Source organism: Kogia breviceps, chromosome 12 (assembly GCF_026419965.1).
Source record: "Kogia breviceps isolate mKogBre1 chromosome 12, mKogBre1 haplotype 1, whole genome shotgun sequence".
In the NCBI taxonomy this organism is placed as follows: Eukaryota; Metazoa; Chordata; class Mammalia; order Artiodactyla; family Physeteridae; genus Kogia; species Kogia breviceps.
Window position 1 is genome coordinate 86,774,651 of NC_081321.1, and position 17,038 is coordinate 86,791,688.

At 34.9% G+C, this 17,038-nt stretch overlaps 1 protein-coding gene across 9 annotated transcripts in view; it reads left to right on the forward strand.

Moving 5' to 3' along the window:
* The window catches only part of WASHC4 (WASH complex subunit 4), a 74,404-nt gene that overhangs the window by 276 nt on the left and 57,090 nt on the right, over positions 1-17,038 (forward strand). For all 9 annotated transcript variants that reach the window (XR_010835904.1, XR_010835901.1, XR_010835902.1 and 6 more), the window contains exons 2-13: positions 4,620-4,759; positions 5,701-5,754; positions 5,851-5,916; positions 6,638-6,683; positions 7,149-7,216; positions 10,680-10,762; positions 12,397-12,439; positions 12,900-13,003; positions 13,837-13,957; positions 15,401-15,524; positions 15,629-15,756; positions 16,597-16,757. Coding sequence is in view for 4 of the 9 variants with exons in the window: in XM_067010021.1 (XP_066866122.1) it covers positions 4,620-4,759; positions 5,701-5,754; positions 5,851-5,916; positions 6,638-6,683; positions 7,149-7,216; positions 10,680-10,762; positions 12,397-12,439; positions 12,900-13,003; positions 13,837-13,957; positions 15,401-15,524; positions 15,629-15,756; positions 16,597-16,757 (1,138 nt within the window). In the remaining 5 variants the exon portion in view is untranslated. The remainder of the gene's footprint in view (positions 1-4,619; positions 4,760-5,700; positions 5,755-5,850; positions 5,917-6,637; positions 6,684-7,148; positions 7,217-10,679; positions 10,763-12,396; positions 12,440-12,899; positions 13,004-13,836; positions 13,958-15,400; positions 15,525-15,628; positions 15,757-16,596; positions 16,758-17,038) is intronic.

Here is a 17,038-nt window from a genome sequence, read left to right on the forward strand (position 1 = left end):
GGTGTGGGAGGGACGCGTTCGCGAACCTAACTTCCCGGGTTGGGATCCCGGGCGATGCTGGGTGAGGCCCAGCCAGGGCTTGGCCTTCGTGGCGATGAATGTCCCGGGGAGACCGCTATGGCCCGTGGGGGCGCGGCGTCCACTTCGTGCAGCCGGGGGCTCGGGCAGGGCGCGCCCGGGGAGGCCCGCAGCCCGGGGAACGGAGGCTGCCTTGTCTCTGGCCGTCCGGGGCTTTCGCCAGATCCTCAGAGCGTGCAATTGTAGGTGAGGCTGAGGTCCGGGTTGCTGTTTCGGTTTCCTGTCTTCGTTTTCCTCCCAAACCAACTTTTGGAAGTTTGAGTGTTTTTACCTTCATATTCATATGCCTATCTTCGCTAGAAGATAGCGAAAAAGAACTCATTTCGCGGTAAAAAATAAACACGTGAATGTCAGTTTATCTCCTCACATGCCTTTTATTTGGGTTAAGTGGTATTTTTCTAAAGTGATGTCCTGTAGTTTCCAGCGCACCTAAAAAGGTTTCAGAAAGTACAGCAAATCTGCTTCCGAGTTTACTTAATAAAATTGTATTGTCTCATTTTAACCTAACAAATTCAGTTCCACGCAGCAAAATTTAGAGGCCAAACTATTTCAGTGAAACTTTACCTAAGATGAATGCAAATTGGTGATCTGTTTCTTATCTTTGGTGATATGAATCTGCATAGGTGATATAAGAGAGATTGGAACATACTGCTTGTGAATTTGTTTTTTAATGTAGGTTTCTCAAAAGGTGAAAGTAATTTTTAAAAATTAGGTGTAGAAGTGACTTCCCTGGTGGTGCAGTGGTTAAGAATCTGCCTGCCACTGCAGGGGACACCGTTCCGTCCCTGGTCCGGGAAGATCCCACATGCCGCAGAGCAACTAAGCCCGTGCGACACAATTACTGAGCCTGCGCTCTAGAGCCCCCGAGCCACAACTACTGTAGCCTGCGCGACACAACTATTGAAGCACGCGTGCCTAGAGCCCGTGCTCCATAGCAAGAGAAGCCACTGCAGTGAGAAGCCCACACACCGCAACGAAGAGTAGCCCCCCGCTTGCTGCAACTAGAGAAAGCCTGTGCGCAGCAACAAAGACCCAACACAGCCAAAAGTAATAAATAAATAAAATAAATAAATTTATTTTAAAAAATTACGTGTAAATTTTGCATAATTTTACAAAAGACAGGCACATTAGATGTAATTAGGTTTTATTAGCCTCTCAAAGAAGCATGAGCTTAATTCAGGATGGTTAGCAGTTTTTCATAAGTTATAAGCTCCTGTGCAGCATGAAAAAATGATCTTGGTGGTATTGAATCTTTCAACTTGTTTACAGAGAACATAACTGTATTTACTGTTCAAGTGAACTGCACCTTGTCATGTATGAAGTTTTATGGACAGAGGTTCCCTACTTTAGTATCTGAAAAATATTGGAATGAAAATATGTTTTGGGTTTGAAAAATGGTTCATTCAGAATGATCTGATTCACTCAAAAGACTTTTTCCACATGCCAGGAACTGTGGTAGGTATTAGGGATACAAAGATAAAACAAGAATTAAGTCTGTTGGAAGAGATAAGCATGTAAATAGGTTTTTGCATTTTTTACTCTTGAAGAATCATTATGGAGTTCTTATTTCAAATCTTTTTATTTTAACTTTTACCAATTTAAAAATTTATCAGCAAGAAACGTTAATGTTATTACAGGTTTTCTCTTGCCTGCTACTTTATGAATTTCCAAACGGACTAAATGAATAATTCATTGGCATGTTTTTCTAGCATTGCCATTAAGAACTCATTTGCTGTTTAAACACAGCTTTGGTCATTTCCCATGTAACTGAAAATTAGACATGCACTTGGGATTTCAAGAATCTTAATGCAGTTTTTAAAATTTAAGCTGTAGGGAAGAGAGGACCTCTCTTCTCTGTGCCTGGGTTTCATTAATTTTTGGAATATGAATCATTCTAGACTAATTGTTTTCCAGAATTGCCTAGATTAATACTATAATGAGATGGGAACCTTAATGAACTAATTGATCCACCTGATTTGGAGCATTAGTTGCAAAATAGGGGAGAATGTGAAGCTAGGTCTTTATCCTTAATGAGTTAGAACATACCTTATCTTAGAGTTGCTTGGCATTGCTAATTTGAGGAGAGAAAATTTTTAACTTTTTTTTAGAAGACAGTGATTGAATAAAGTAATTCACATCGATAAAAGAAACTGAGTTGGAGTTGAATTTGCTGCCTTTGGAATGAGTAATGAATTCATATGTTTAATAAGGTGGAATATTTACTGTCATTAACTTTGCTGAGTAGGCAAACTTTTATTGTCCATTTTATTCCAGTGAGTTCCTAGAGTCATCTATTTTTTTTTTAAACATCTTTATTGGAGTATAACTGCTTGACAATGGTGTGGTAGTTTCTGCTTTACAACAAAGTGAATCAGTTATATATATATACATATGTTCCCATATCTCTTCCCTCTTGCGTCTCCCTCCCTCCCACCCCTCTGGGTGGTCACAAAGCACCCAGCTGATCTCCCTGTGCCATGCGGCTGCTTCCCACTAGCTATCCACCTTACGTTTGGTAGTGTATATATGTCCATGGCACTCTCTCACTTCGTCACAGTTTACCCTTCCCCCTCCCCATATCCTCAAGGCCATCCTCTAGTAGGTCTGTGTTTTATTCCCATCCCACCCCCTAGTCTCTTCATGACATTTTTTTTTCTTAGATTCCATATATATGTGTTAGCATACGGTATTTGTTTTTCTCCTTCTGACTTACTTCACTCTATGTGACAGACTCCTGGTCCATCCACCTCACTACAAATAACTCAGTTTCATTTCTTTTTATGGCTGAGTAATATTCCATTGTATATATGTGCCACATCTTCTTTATCCATTCATCTGTTGATGGACACTTAGGTTCCTTCCATGTCCTGGCTATTGTAAATAGAGCTGCAATGAACATTTTGGTACATGACTCTTTTTAAATTATGGTTTTCTCAGGGTATATGCCCAGTAGTGGGATTGCTGGGTCGTATGGTAGTTCTATTTGCAGTTTTTTAAGGAACCTCCATACTGTTCTCCATAGTGCCTGTATCAATTTACATTCCCACCAGCAGTGCAAGAGTGTTCCCTTTTCTCCACACCCTCTCCAGCATTTATTGTTTCTAGATTTTTTGATGATGGCCATTCTGACCGGTGTGAGATGATATCTCATTGTAGTTTTGATTTGCATTTCTCTAATGATTAATGATGTTGAGCATTCTTTCATGTGTTTGTTGGCAATCTGTGTATCTTTGCAGAAATGTCTGTTTAGGTCTTCTGCTCATTTTTGGATTGGGTTGTTTGTTTTGACCCACCTCCTAGAGAAATGGAAATAAAAACAAAAATAAACAAATGGGACCTAATGAAAATTAAAAGCTTTTGCACAACAAAGGATACCATAAACAAGACCAAAAGACAACCCTCAGAATGGGAGAAAATAGTTGCAAATGAAGCAACTGACAAAGGATTAATCTCCAAAATTTATAAGCAACTCATGTAGCTCAATAACAAAAAAACAACCCAATCCAAAAATGAGCAGAAGACGTAAATAGACATATCTCCAAAGAAGATCTACAGATTGCCAACAAACACATGAAAGAATGCTCAACATCATTAATCATTAGAGAAATGCAAATCAAAACTACAATGAGATATCATCTCACACCAGTTAGAGTCATCTATTAATGTGTAAATTCTGTAAATATCAGCATTCTGTACTCACTGTCCTTTGGTGGCTTTTCCAATTCTATTATGATAGTTAAATAATTAAAACAAAATATTCTTGGTAGGGCTTCCCTGGTGGCGCAGTGGTTGAGAATCTGCCTGCCGATGCAGGGGACACGGGTTCGTGCCACAGTCCGGGAAGATCCCACATGCCGCGGAGCGGCTGGGCCCGTGAGCCATGGCCGCTGAGCCTGCGCGTCCGGAGCCTGTGCTCCACAACGGGAGAGGCCACAGCAGCGAGAGGCCCGCGTACCGCAAAAAAAAAAAAAAAAAAAAAAATTTCTTGGTAAATTTGAGGCATTACAGGAATAATACGATGAAGCAGGTCTAAAACCATTTAAAAAACAATAGGTGTATTTTTAGACATAGTTTACTGTGTAATTAAGCATTACATTTTAAAATTTTGCTTCTATGACAACAGATTTTTGCACCTAAATCAGGTCATGATTTTTTTTTTTTTTTTTTGCACAAAAAACTTGTTTATGACTAAAACATAGAATCAGGACATTGAGTTGTCTAAGGCATTATTCACATTTTTTAGATTTTGGAGTAAATGGTATAGTAACTTTTTCATACTATTTTAATGTTGCAGTTTTAAGATGATGTCTCTAAATGGTAACATCTACTGTTTTTTACAATTATCGTATCTATTTGGAAAAGATTGAAAGTTCAATTATTGTTTAACTTTAAAACTTTACTTACAAGAAGTCCAGACATTCCGAAGTGATACATTAACAATGCTTACTATCTACTTTGCTGTGACTTTTGAGATTATTTGAAGTAAATGTCTTGTAATTCATTACTTATACTTCTTACAAACTTTTAAAATTTAAATTTAGAAATTCATGCTGAAGTCCAGCTTAAGAATTATGGGAAGTTTCTTGAGGAGTATACCTCTCAATTGAGAAGAATTGAGGACGCACTGGATGATTCAATTGGAGATGTTTGGGATTTCAATCTTGATCCTATAGCATTAAAGGTTTGATTTTGTTTTATTTTTAAATTTATGTATACTTTTTCAGGACATACTGTATCTTGAAAACAGTTTTCAAAATTGGGATATGTATTTTTATTGTTTGGAATCTAAAAGAACTAAAATAAACTTGGAGAAAAATGGTTAATTTCCTTTGCTCTAAGCCACGCATGTGCTTTCGTTTTCCTTTTTAAAGAATGACACAAACTTAAAGTCTTTAGTGTCAAAGAATGACATGAACTCCAACTCTTTGAGCTAAATTGTTTTTCGTTATCAAGAAAATGAAGAAGATTGGAATAGCATATTCAAGCTTTACTTGTTTTTTTTAATTGAGGTTATTTTACATACAGTGAGATGCATGGATTTAAAATACTGTTCAGTGAATTTTACCAAACACCTGTTCCCATGTATCTCATATCCCAATCAAGATACTGAATATTTCCATGATTTCCCAAAAGCTCCCTTATGCTATTTAGGGGATCTTAATATGGGAGTGATTTTTTTAAGATATAAAATAAGTCACTCCTGCTCTGTTCCATTTTGAGGTAGTTCTGTTCTGTTTTATCTTTGAAACTGTTGGCGCTTAAGTAATAGCTAACATTTATTGAGTACTTATTATGTGCTAGACACTGTCCTAAGTCACATGTAGACTTACTTTAATAACAGCTTTCCTGAGTTGTAATTCATATATTGTACAATTCTTTGGTTTTTACTGTATTCATAGAATTGTGCCACCAGCACCGGAGTCAATTTTAGAACATTTTCACCAGCCCAAAAAGAAATTCCATAGCCATTAGCAGTCACTGCCCATCTGATCTGGAGCTAGTGCTGAGTACAGGGTCAAACACAAGTTTCCATAGAAGAGAGATAGTCTCAGTTTGTGTATTTAGAATTTTCATGATTTTTTTCAAATTAAAAAGAAATTTTATTTTCCTTTGTTTTTACAGCTTTTGCCTTATGAACAGTCTTCCCTTTTGGAACTCATAAAGACTGAAAACAAGGTACAGATTCCTGAACCTAAAAATCTATTTTTAAAATGCTTTAGTTATCTGCTGTAATTTACTTTTTTCCTTTTGTGTTTTTACTCATGAAACTAGGTCTTAAACAAAGTCATCACTGTTTATGCTGCACTTTGTTGTGAAATCAAGAAATTAAAATATGAGGTAATTATTTGTACTCTTAAGACATTAAAAACATGATTTAAAAGCAAATATGTGCTTATATGTGTAGTGTGCATAAATATTTAGTGAATGTTGAATGAACTGTATATTTATAATAGTAGTAATAATGAGTACCATTCACTGAGTGTTCACTGTGTACCAAACACCATGCTAACCCCGTTAATGCTAATAACCACCCAGGAGGTACGTTAGGAATAGATGAGGAAACCGAAGCTAAAAGAGTGTCACTCACCTTACATTTTACTGGTTTGAGCCTGGGTCTGCATTCCTTCTGTGTTAACTTGTCATATATAATGGCTTTCTGGATAACTGATTTTTTTAAAAGCTTTGAATTTTTAATATGTTCTGTGTTTCCTCACCCATGAGTCATTAAAACTGGTAGAAGATGGTAAACTTCATCCTTTTTTCTCTACCTTTTTGATACTATGTGGTTGCTTTTTCTCTCCTGAACTAGTGGGAGGATGTGGGAAATTATAGAGTGGTCAGATAAGACAAAGTAGAGGCTAAAGAAATCAAGAAATAAGGTTGAGTGTCAGTAATATCTTTGGTACTTACCTATATTGCAAGCAGTTTTTGAATTTAAGTGAATTTATGTGTGTGATGTAGTCATCTGCTTACTATTAAATAGGGATAACTAAGAGAGCTTAGGAATTTAAAAGCAAAATAGCAACCTTATAAAATTATTTTAATTTTTTTTAAACAGGCTGAAACTAAATTTTATAATGGTCTCTTGTTTTATGGAGAAGGAGGTAAGTTTTAAAATTTCACATTGTAATGTTGTGATGCTTTTTTTGTGATTGAAATGAACAAAAAGTTAACTGGCAATTCTAGGACTGTCATGATCATGTGAAGTATTAGTGTGAGAAAATAAACATTCAGATTTTTTGTTGGTTTATATTTTTGTTTGGTAAACAGATAAAAAAAACCTCAGTGATGAAGCAGCAGCAAACTCTGTATTAAGTTTATTTTGATATTTTTATAAATTACAAAGCACTGTAGCTAGATGAGATTTTCCTTGAATTCATTAAATAGTGAAACAGATGGTTACTTATAATTGTGTGATTAATGATTGTTTCATTTTTCTCTTCAGTGTAAAAATTCTGTTTTCAATAGTATGCAGATTAGAAGATGTCCTAATGAATAAAAATCACATTTTTTCTTTTGGTGTTGATTAAAATAAAAAATTGAAATATTCTTCATGTTGCCTTTTAAAGCTACAGATTCCAGCATGGTGGAAGGTGATTGCCAAATTCAAATGGGGAGATTTATTTCATTCTTACAGGTAAATGTTTTTTACTTTTTATTAAGCCTTTTCTTTGAAAAGTTTGAGTAAATCACACATAATCAGAAAAGAGTTATGAAACCTTCACATGCTAAGAATGTGTACTGTGAGGGTAAGATACTTAGTTGGCGATGGATTAAATTGATAGTTAAGGAGATTGTAATTCCCGGAAGATTTTCATAGCATTTTTAGTGAGATAAGCTATCAAAATAAGTTTTTTGTATAATTTCATTTATGGACAGTTTATCACCATGCCTTTTAAAATAATTTAAATTTTGTACCTGGTAGGAAAAGATACTTTATGTTCGAAAAAGTTGTTAATGGAGATCATTAAGCTGTTTTGTGAGCAGTGATGAGGTTTAAAAGCAGCAGCACATGATGCTTCTAACCAGATGTTTCAGTTTAGATATGCTTTTCATCACTGCAAAGTTTTAGTTATTCTAGGTCTTTTGGTTTATCAAAAGAATGAAATAACTTCTGTTTCTCTGTTATAAAAGCAATGCTTATATAATACGACAAAGGCAAAAATTGGAGATAAGGGAACAGTACCCATAATCCCACTTACCTTCTGATTGTTGGATATAAGATTTGATATATTTCATTGAATCAAGCGTGCTTCTATATTCAAATCTATTATATCTTTACTACTTTTTTTGGTCTTCTTACCTGAGAGCATTTTGTTGAAATTATCCTCTATGATGGTATATGTCAGGCAGGGTTCAGTCCAGAAAACAAATCACATGAGGTATTTCAAAAGGGGAGATTTAATAGAGCTACCATATGATCCAGCAGTGCCACTCCTGGGCATATATTCTAAAAGACAAAAACTGATTAAAAAAGATACATGCACCCCAATGATACAGCATTATTTATAATTGCCAAGATATGAAAGCAACCTAAGTGTCCATCAACAGATGAGGGGATAAAGAAGATGTGGTACATATATACCAAAATGGAATATTACTCATCCATAGAAAAGAGTGAAATAATGCCATTTGCAGCAACAGAGCTGGACCTAGAGATTATCATACTAAGTGAAGTAAGTCAGGCAGAGAGAGACAAATATTATGTGATATCACTTATATGTGGAACCTAAAAAATAATACAGATGAATTTGTTTACAAAACTGAAACATTAACTCACAAACATAGAAAACAAACTTATGGTTACCAAAAGGAAAAGGTGGTGAGGAGAAATAAATTAGGATTGTGGGATTAACAGATGCACAATACTATACATAAAATAGGTAAACAACAGGGATTTACTGTATAGTACAGGGAACTATACTCAGTCTTTTGTAATAACCTATAATGGAAGAGAATCTGAAAAAATATATATAATTGAATCACTTTGGTGTACATCTGAAACTAACAGTATTATAAATCAACTATACTTCAATTAAAGAAAGAGAAAAAAAAAAGAGGAGATTTAATATAGAGAATTGGTTCCATAAGAATTGGAGGGCTGAAAGAAAAAACAGTGAGGTAAGCCAGAGGAAGCAGATATTACCTCTACATCTAGGGTAAAAAAGGGAAAAGGTTCGGGTTGCCAGAGTCTGGGAGCTATAGGAGGAGAAGCCCTAGGGAATTAGTATCATACCTCTGAGGAAACAGTGCTGCCTGGTTGCTGCTGGTAGAGTTTAAAATTGAAGATTGGTTCTGTAGTGCTGAAAGAAGCAGGAGCCTGGGGCAAGCTGCCATTGCTGGGTGAACTGCTCCTGCCTGGATTATGTTGATAAAAACAATAAGAAATAGGGAGGATGTCCATTTCCTGCCTTCTAGTCTGCTTTTAATGCCACCTGTTGGCAGAACCTAACAGGAAGCCTGCTGGGCAGGAGTCTAAGAAATGTTAATTTACAAGGTTGAAGTGAATGTGTCGGTTTCTCTAGTTTTGTCAAATTTTGCATTTCTTATTTTGAGGATGTTTTATTTGGTGCTTACAAGTTTATAATTGTTCATAATTCCCAGTAAATGGAATCTTTTATTGTGTGATGACCTTCTTAAGCTGTGATAATAATTATGTATGTAATACATAATTACATATACGGTCATTAGCAATAGTAATGATAATAAAATCTGTTTGATGTTAATATCATTGCCCCAGCTCTGTTTTAGTTAGCATTTTCTTTTTTTAAACTCTTTTTATTCTTTCAGCCTTTCAGTGTCATTATGTTTTAGTTATGTTTCTTTAAAACTGCATGTATCTGTATTTTGCTTTTTTATATAATCTGAAAATCTCTGTGTTTTAATTGCTTAATTCTATTTCTATTTCTGTCTTATATAAATAATGTATTATGTACCTGGACTTATTTATGCCTTTTTGTTTTGTGCTTTCTATTTGTCCTGCATTTCTGTTCTTTCCTCTGCTCTTTTAGTAGACTTTTAGAAGTTTAATAAGAAGTGTAAAACTAGAGCTGTTTAAATAAAATTGAAATGTATTATTTTCACTTTCAAAAAATTTAAATTGTGGATCTAACAGCTGTATATGACTCCATTTTTAAACATTCAACAAATGTTTTATGAGCCTAGCATATGTTAGAAACTGTTCTTGGTGCTTGGGATACAGCAGTGCACAAAACCAACAGAAATTTCTGCCCTCATAGAGCTTACAGTTTAGAGCAGCCATAGGTTTAATTAGGTTCTAAATATTTTAGGATAGATGTGAGTTAACTATTTAATGACAGACATATTCCTGGGATAATTAATATTTCACTTGATGTGTGCCAAGCCTGTTTATAGATAAGATTCAAGGTAATAAACATTTGAAGTTACTTCAGGGTGACTTCTTTTTTTTTTTTTTTTTTTTTTTTTTTTTTGCGTTACGCGGGCCTCTCACTGTTGTGGCCTCTCCCGTTGAGGAGCACAGGCTCCGGACACACAGGCTCAGCGGCCATGGCTTATGGGCCTAGCCGCTCCGCGGCATGTGGGATCTTCGCAGACCGGGGCACGAACCCATGTCCCCTGCATCGGCAGGCAGACTCTCAACCACTGCGCCACCAGGGAAGCCCCAGAGTGACTTCTGAAGACCCCTTCCCCTCATTGTCATACTTTCTAAACTGGCAGCTTCTGAGCTTCTTCATTCATTCAGATGTTCACTCATTTATTCATTTAATAGGCAGACATTTATTAAGAAACAGTTGAGGGTTAGCCACCATACTGGGCAGTGGCCATTCAAAGAAGGAATAAGACAGTCTCTGTCAGTTAGGAATTTTATGAGTAATGAAAACAAAACTTAAAATAGAAGGATGAGTGAAATGCTGTAGGGGCAAAGAGGTAGAAATAACGTTGGGAGGTGAATTAAGAACTGATTACTTGAAGGATGCTTGAAGTTGTCTTGCTGCAGGTTAACTGGAGATTTGTAGTAGAAAACTGTTTTGTTTTTGTTTAGCATTGTTACCATAAAATTCAGTCAGAAATAGTGACATTTACTCAATTTGTAACATATACTCAACTTGTCATTTCAGGAACTGTCTTGTTTTGTTACGAGGTGCTATGAAGTGGTGATGAATGTAGTCCATCAGTTGGCTGCCCTCTATATCAGTAACAAGTAATGGATTTTAGAAATGTTTTTACATTTTTAATAGAGATGCAGGAAATGTTTTTCTTAAACTAGCTAAATATCTGAAAATTTTTCGTTTGTTCACTCACTTATTCACTCATTCCTTCATTCACTTATTCGGCATTCTTTGAACACTCATGATGTTTTAAACACTACTTGATGTGTGCAATGCATAGGTTAGTAAGACAGTTTCTGCCATGGTGAATGAGCCCATTGTCTGTCTGAACAAGAATGTTGACAGAATAATCTTAAAGAAATCTGATTGTATAGAATAAGGCTAATATAGAATTAGTATGTGTACCAAGTTCTCTCTACTTATTTCCTCTTTCCTTTACATTGAAGGGTCCTTGGATTAGAATCATGTGATACTTTTCTTAAACTGCAGAATCTTGGGGAGTGGGGCTAGGTAATCTACACTGAAAACTTTTTGTGAGTAATTCTAATGCTCTTCCAAGTTTGGGGACCACTGCCCTAAATCAAGAAAAAGACCAAATTTTCATAGAGCCCTTAGTATTCTTAACCACCACAAAGTAATATCTTGCATTTGATTAAAACTGTATACTTAAAATTTTTCCCATTTACTACTTAATTATAATGTTACAAAACTTTGTTTAGGTATATGGCTAGGGATTCTCAATTATGAGAAGAGAGATAACTGAAGCCCGAAGGAATTATTTGCCAAGATTCCATAGCGAGTTAGGTACTGCTCTTTTGATCACCAGTCCATTCACTGTTGTTCTTACTATACCATGCTGCATCTCAACTCTCTTTATAAAGTGAAAGACTGTGTTAACTGTTTCTCATTCTCATGTTTTTCCAGTCAGTTAGTTATTTATTTTATGTTCTGTGCTCTCACTGAAGTTCTCCTCATGGCAGAAGCGAATGAGAGCACAGCTCCCCCCAACCCCTGCTGTTCTTGGTGTGTAATTCAAAGAGACGCCCACTGCCACACTGCTGCCCTTGAAAGATGAGATTTGTCTGAATTTTGTGTTTAATTTTTTAAATATTCTGTCTTGTGGGATATTTATATATGCTTTGATATACAAGTATTAATTTATTTACTGTTGAGTAGATTGACTCTCTAGGAAGTAAAATTGAATTATCCTGGGGCTTTTGACTTTGGTATAATCCCATTTGTATGCATTGTTTTTTCAGTAGGAATGAGAATGCAAGCAGTAAATCCAACTGAACAGAGGTCTAGTTCCCAAATGCCAGTTTGGGTGGGATAACAAAGATTCTAGTTGAAAATTGAGGAATTCTGATAGTTTAGAAAGAAATAAATACCAGTTTTGTTATTTCTTTAGCTCCATCCCAAGTTAGATCCTTTAGGTTTGAATGGCTAAGGTTATTCATGGGCTGCATATTGACATATACCTACTCACTGAGGAGTTGGGTGTAGGCAAGGAGAGCCCAGACTGTACGTACAAGTTATCTGCTTGGGAAAATGGAATACAATAATAATTCTTTGGGTCATGTAAATTTTAGTGACTAAAACCTAAATAAAAATAAATACATATTAAAATTCCAAGAGCTTCTGCTGTTATGTGTTTTCCTTAAACATGAACTGTGACAAAAAAGGAGATTTTTTTTTTTTTTTTAACTTGGGTGTTATTTTATTACAGGATTGCACCCAAAATTATAGAGACAACTGGAGTTCATTTTCAGGTAAAAGTAATTTAACTTGACCTGTAAAACTGTAATTTTTAGTATATTTTACTTTGGAGCTTGTATGATTGGGGAGTACAACAATTATTACAAGGCTCTTAAAGGAGTTCTTTTTTTTTTTTTTTTTTTTTTTGCATTTGTTCTGTTTCATCTGTGAAGTTGATGAGGCATTACTGACCCACTATCAGTGTAACTCTTCCTAGTATTGGCCCAATGCAGACTCTCCAAGTGGTCTCTTCAAAGAATCTACAGTATCACGATTAAGGATGAAATATTGGGTGAAGGATTTCCCAACTTAAGGCTGATGGTTCCATATGAGAATTAACAGTTTCATCTGTAGTTTAATTTACCCACTGCTTTAATTTAGTAATTAGCCCAAGTGTGTTTAACTTAAAAAATCCACATGAAGCTTAACTTCTAACTAGTGATTAAATGATAATCATTTAAGGTTTTTTGACAGACTATGTATGAGCACTTGGGAGAGCTGCTAACAGTTCTGCTTACCCTGGATGAAATTATTGAAAATCATATCACATTGAAAGACCACTGGACTATGTACAAAAGGTGAGCAAATTACAATGTTTTGTTTAAAATACTCTTACTTTGTATAGGTAATGTGTTAGTAAAAAATAAATAAATATAAATAGTATAGGTCCGTTAGGAGACCTGAAGATCTGTATTTACAAGGATCTCATGTCAGATTTTCTTTGAAGACAGTAGCCATTCTTTTAATTTCAGGTAGGCTTCTTGAGAATATGATATACTTGTATAAAGCATCCTAATTCTTAAAGTGTAGTTGTTAATTTGACTATCTTAGGACTCAGATTCATTTTTTCCTTGTTCTATACGAATGATAGTTGTTTATTCTCAGCTTGGTTTTATTTTGTTTTATACTCCAGAACTTTTTAAAGTCAAGGCATTTTGTTTTATTCAGTTTATAAGCATTCACTAAATGTCTGTTATCTAGAGAGCACCAGATATCTGAATTTATTAAGATGATATAAAAAGGTATGATTAGAAAATTAAATATGTTAGGATTGTTTTTGTTCAAATTTTCAAATGTGTAGAGCCAAACAAGTGATAAGTGATACAAGTATAAAACTTTGATTTCTGGGATTTTTTTTTTTTTTTTTTTTTTTGCGGGACGCGTGCGTCTCACTACTGTGGTCTCTCCCGTTGTGGAGCACGGGCTCTGGAAGCACAGGCTCAGCGGCCATGGCTCACGGGCCCAGCTGCTCCGCGGCATGTGGAATCTTCCTGGACCGGGGCACGAACCAGTATCCCCTGCATTGGCAGGCGGACTCTCAACCACTGCGCCACCAGGGAAGCCCTGGGAATATTTTTAATACATGAATTTATTAGGCAAATCAAAGGTCTTTCTCCTACTTTTCTACAAGGTTACTGAAATCTGTCCATCACAACCCTTCAAAATTTGGAATTCAGGAAGAAAAACTAAAGCCATTTGAAAAGTTCTTGCTGAAGCTAGAAGGGCAGTTACTTGATGGAATGATATTTCAGGTATGAGCGCTGTATCAGGCTATAATAAATGGGCTTATATTAGTAGACCCATCTCAGAATGGTAGTGGGTCACTTTTATAGCATATTGTTGTGACTGTATTTTTCTTTAAAAGTGCTTAGGCTTAAAACATGGTTAATGTACTAAAATATAGTTATATCAGTATCTAGTAGCAAAAGAAATTAATAGTATACTGGTTGTATTTGTGATAAGTGTTTTTTAAATTATGTAAAAGGATAAAACTGTTCAAGGGTTAGTATCTGAGTAGTTGTGTCAAGCATTTTGTTTGTTGTTAACCTCTATATTCAGGTTTGTAAGACAGCCTTTTATAGGTCTGTTTTAATTTCCTACTCAGGGAATATAATTTGCATCTGCACAATCCAGGTAGCTTCTAACCACATGTGGCTGTTTAAATGTAAATTAATTAAAAAAAAATAAAAATTCATTTCTTCTGCTACATTAGCAACATGTCAAATTCTTAATAGCTCCATGTAATCTCATTATCTCACTGTGCACCTTAAACTTATATATGTTATATGCCAGTGATATCTCAGTAAAGCTGGGAGAAAAGCCAGCTGTGGCTAACAATCATATCAGACAGCACAGATATAAAACATTTTCATCATCACAGAAAGTTCTGTTGGATGGCACAGCTTTGGGTAGTATCCACCAGAAATTTCATTTCAGTACCCTTGAACAATATAGGTTTGAACTGCACAGGTCCACTTATATATGTATATTTTTCAATAGTAAACGCTACAGTATTACACAGTCCACAGTTGGCTGAATGCAAGTGTGTGGAGGAACCGTGGATGCAGAGGGCCAGCTCTAAAATTTTACGGGGATTAACCCCCACTTGTTCAAGGGTCAACTGTATGTTCCATTTTAAATCTGCTTCAAGGTTACCTTTAATTTATATTTTAGATGATCACAGTTTTTACAGAATGATCACAACTCTTGTTTATACCAATTTAACTGTTAATCTGTTAATTTCAGAAGAATTTTTTTGTTGATTTTTTTTCCAGGAGCCATTTCTACACAAAATGTAATAAAGTGTTAGGAAAGTAATTGTAAACAGAAAAAATAAAGTCTCCTCTTAAAAGTGCAAATTAAAATAATAAAGCATGCTTTCCCATGCTTCAACAGATACACCTTCTTTACATCAGCAAGCATCAATTATGTGTATCTCTTCACGTAGAATTATAGATTTTGGTTCAGTTTTATTACTTCCACATAAGGGGTGCTCAAAATATATAAGTACATATACATTTCCCATTCAGAAGGATTTAGGTATTAGATTAAGGTTAAAAACCTGAGCCTCAGTGGTAGTAAAATCAAAATGATGAATGTAGGAGTTTATCACTCTATATTTAAATCTGTTTAATAGCATATTAAGTCATAATAGCTTATGAGAGTGTAAATTTCTCTAAATGTTTCCTGTCTAGGCCTGTATAGAACAGCAATTTGATTCTCTCAATGGAGGAGTATCTGTGTCAAAAAATAGCACTTTTGCTGAAGAATTTGCACATAGTATTCGCTCAATTTTTGCAAATGTAGAAGCCAAACTTGGTAATGTATCATGCATTTTTTGGTTTTCGTTTAAAAGTTTTCATTTCCTTTAAAGCAGAATTTTAAGTATATTCTGTTTTTCTCTCATGTTATTGTTTTATAAGGAGAACCTTCTGAAATTGACCAGAGAGACAAGTATGTAGGAATTTGTGGACTCTTCGTATTGCACTTTCAAATTTTTCGAACAGTTGATAAAAAGTTTTATAAGTCTTTATTGGACATTTGTAAGAAGGTAAGAACTTGGAACTTATATTTTTTTCAATTTGAATAGATGGAAAACATTTTGGATAAAATTGGGTATTTTAAAATGTATTTTATTCCTGCTTACAAAAATAATAATTTTTGTAATATTTTGTAATAATTACAAAAATAATATCATATTTATTTTTTAAAAATCTAAGCATTCCAGAAATAAGTAATATAGTAAATGAAAATACCCCATAATTCCACATTGTATAAATACATATTAGTGAATGCTTTTCCACATTTTTTCCTGTACATTAACTTGCTGTTACTACTTTTTTCTTTCTTTTCCTTCGCTTTCTCTTCTTGCCACTCATTCTCATTATTGAAGTAGGAAAAAATTTAAAACAATTTTTTTCTTCGTCTTTGCTGTTTCCATGATGTGGCACCTGTTTTCAAAATTGAAAATTTGCATGGTGTATAGGATCAAGTGATATGTGACCATGAGAATTTATTGCATTTTTTTTTCACTAAAATAGAGTGAAAGGAAAGGTCATGAAAACTCAAGTTTCTGTTTAATTTTTGCATATTTTTATTCATCTGAAAATCTGTGAGTGTGTGTAAGTGTGTGTGTGTGTGTGTGTGTGCACGTGTGTGTGTGTTGTTTAATGTTTAGGCAGAATAAAATTAGTGTCATGCTCCACACCAGATATAGGAATGCCTTTACTCTGTGCCACATTAACATAATTTTTCTCATATTAATGAGTATCTTTTTATCATTATTTTTCTTGAAATAGGTTGTCTTCCATTGCATGTTGTAGGATTATTAAACAGTTTGTTGTTGAACCTGCATTTAATGATTTCCCTCCTCTTTCATTTCCTGTTTCAGGTACCAGCCATCACTCTGACTGCTAATATTATTTGGTTTCCTGACAATTTTTTGATCCAGAAAATACCAGCAGCTGCCAAACTTCTGGATAGAAAAAGTCTTCAAGCCATTAAAATATACAGAGATACTTTCCTACAGCAGAAAGCTCAGTCACTTACCAAGTAGGTTTTATAAGTACCCATAATGTAAATATTTAGATAGTTTATATTTTCAAATCTTATACTGATTCTAAATATGCAGAAAGCATTTGAATTATAAGATCAGACATAGTTACTCATTACCAGAGAAAACGTCGGGCAATCTCTGGAAGATTTATTTTCTAGGAGTGTTTTTTTATTTTAAACGTTTTAGGCTTAAACTCAATTTAAGATGTAGGCAGGGCTTCCCTGGTGGCGCAGTGGTTGAGAATCCGCCTGCCGATGCAGGGGACACGGGTTCGTGC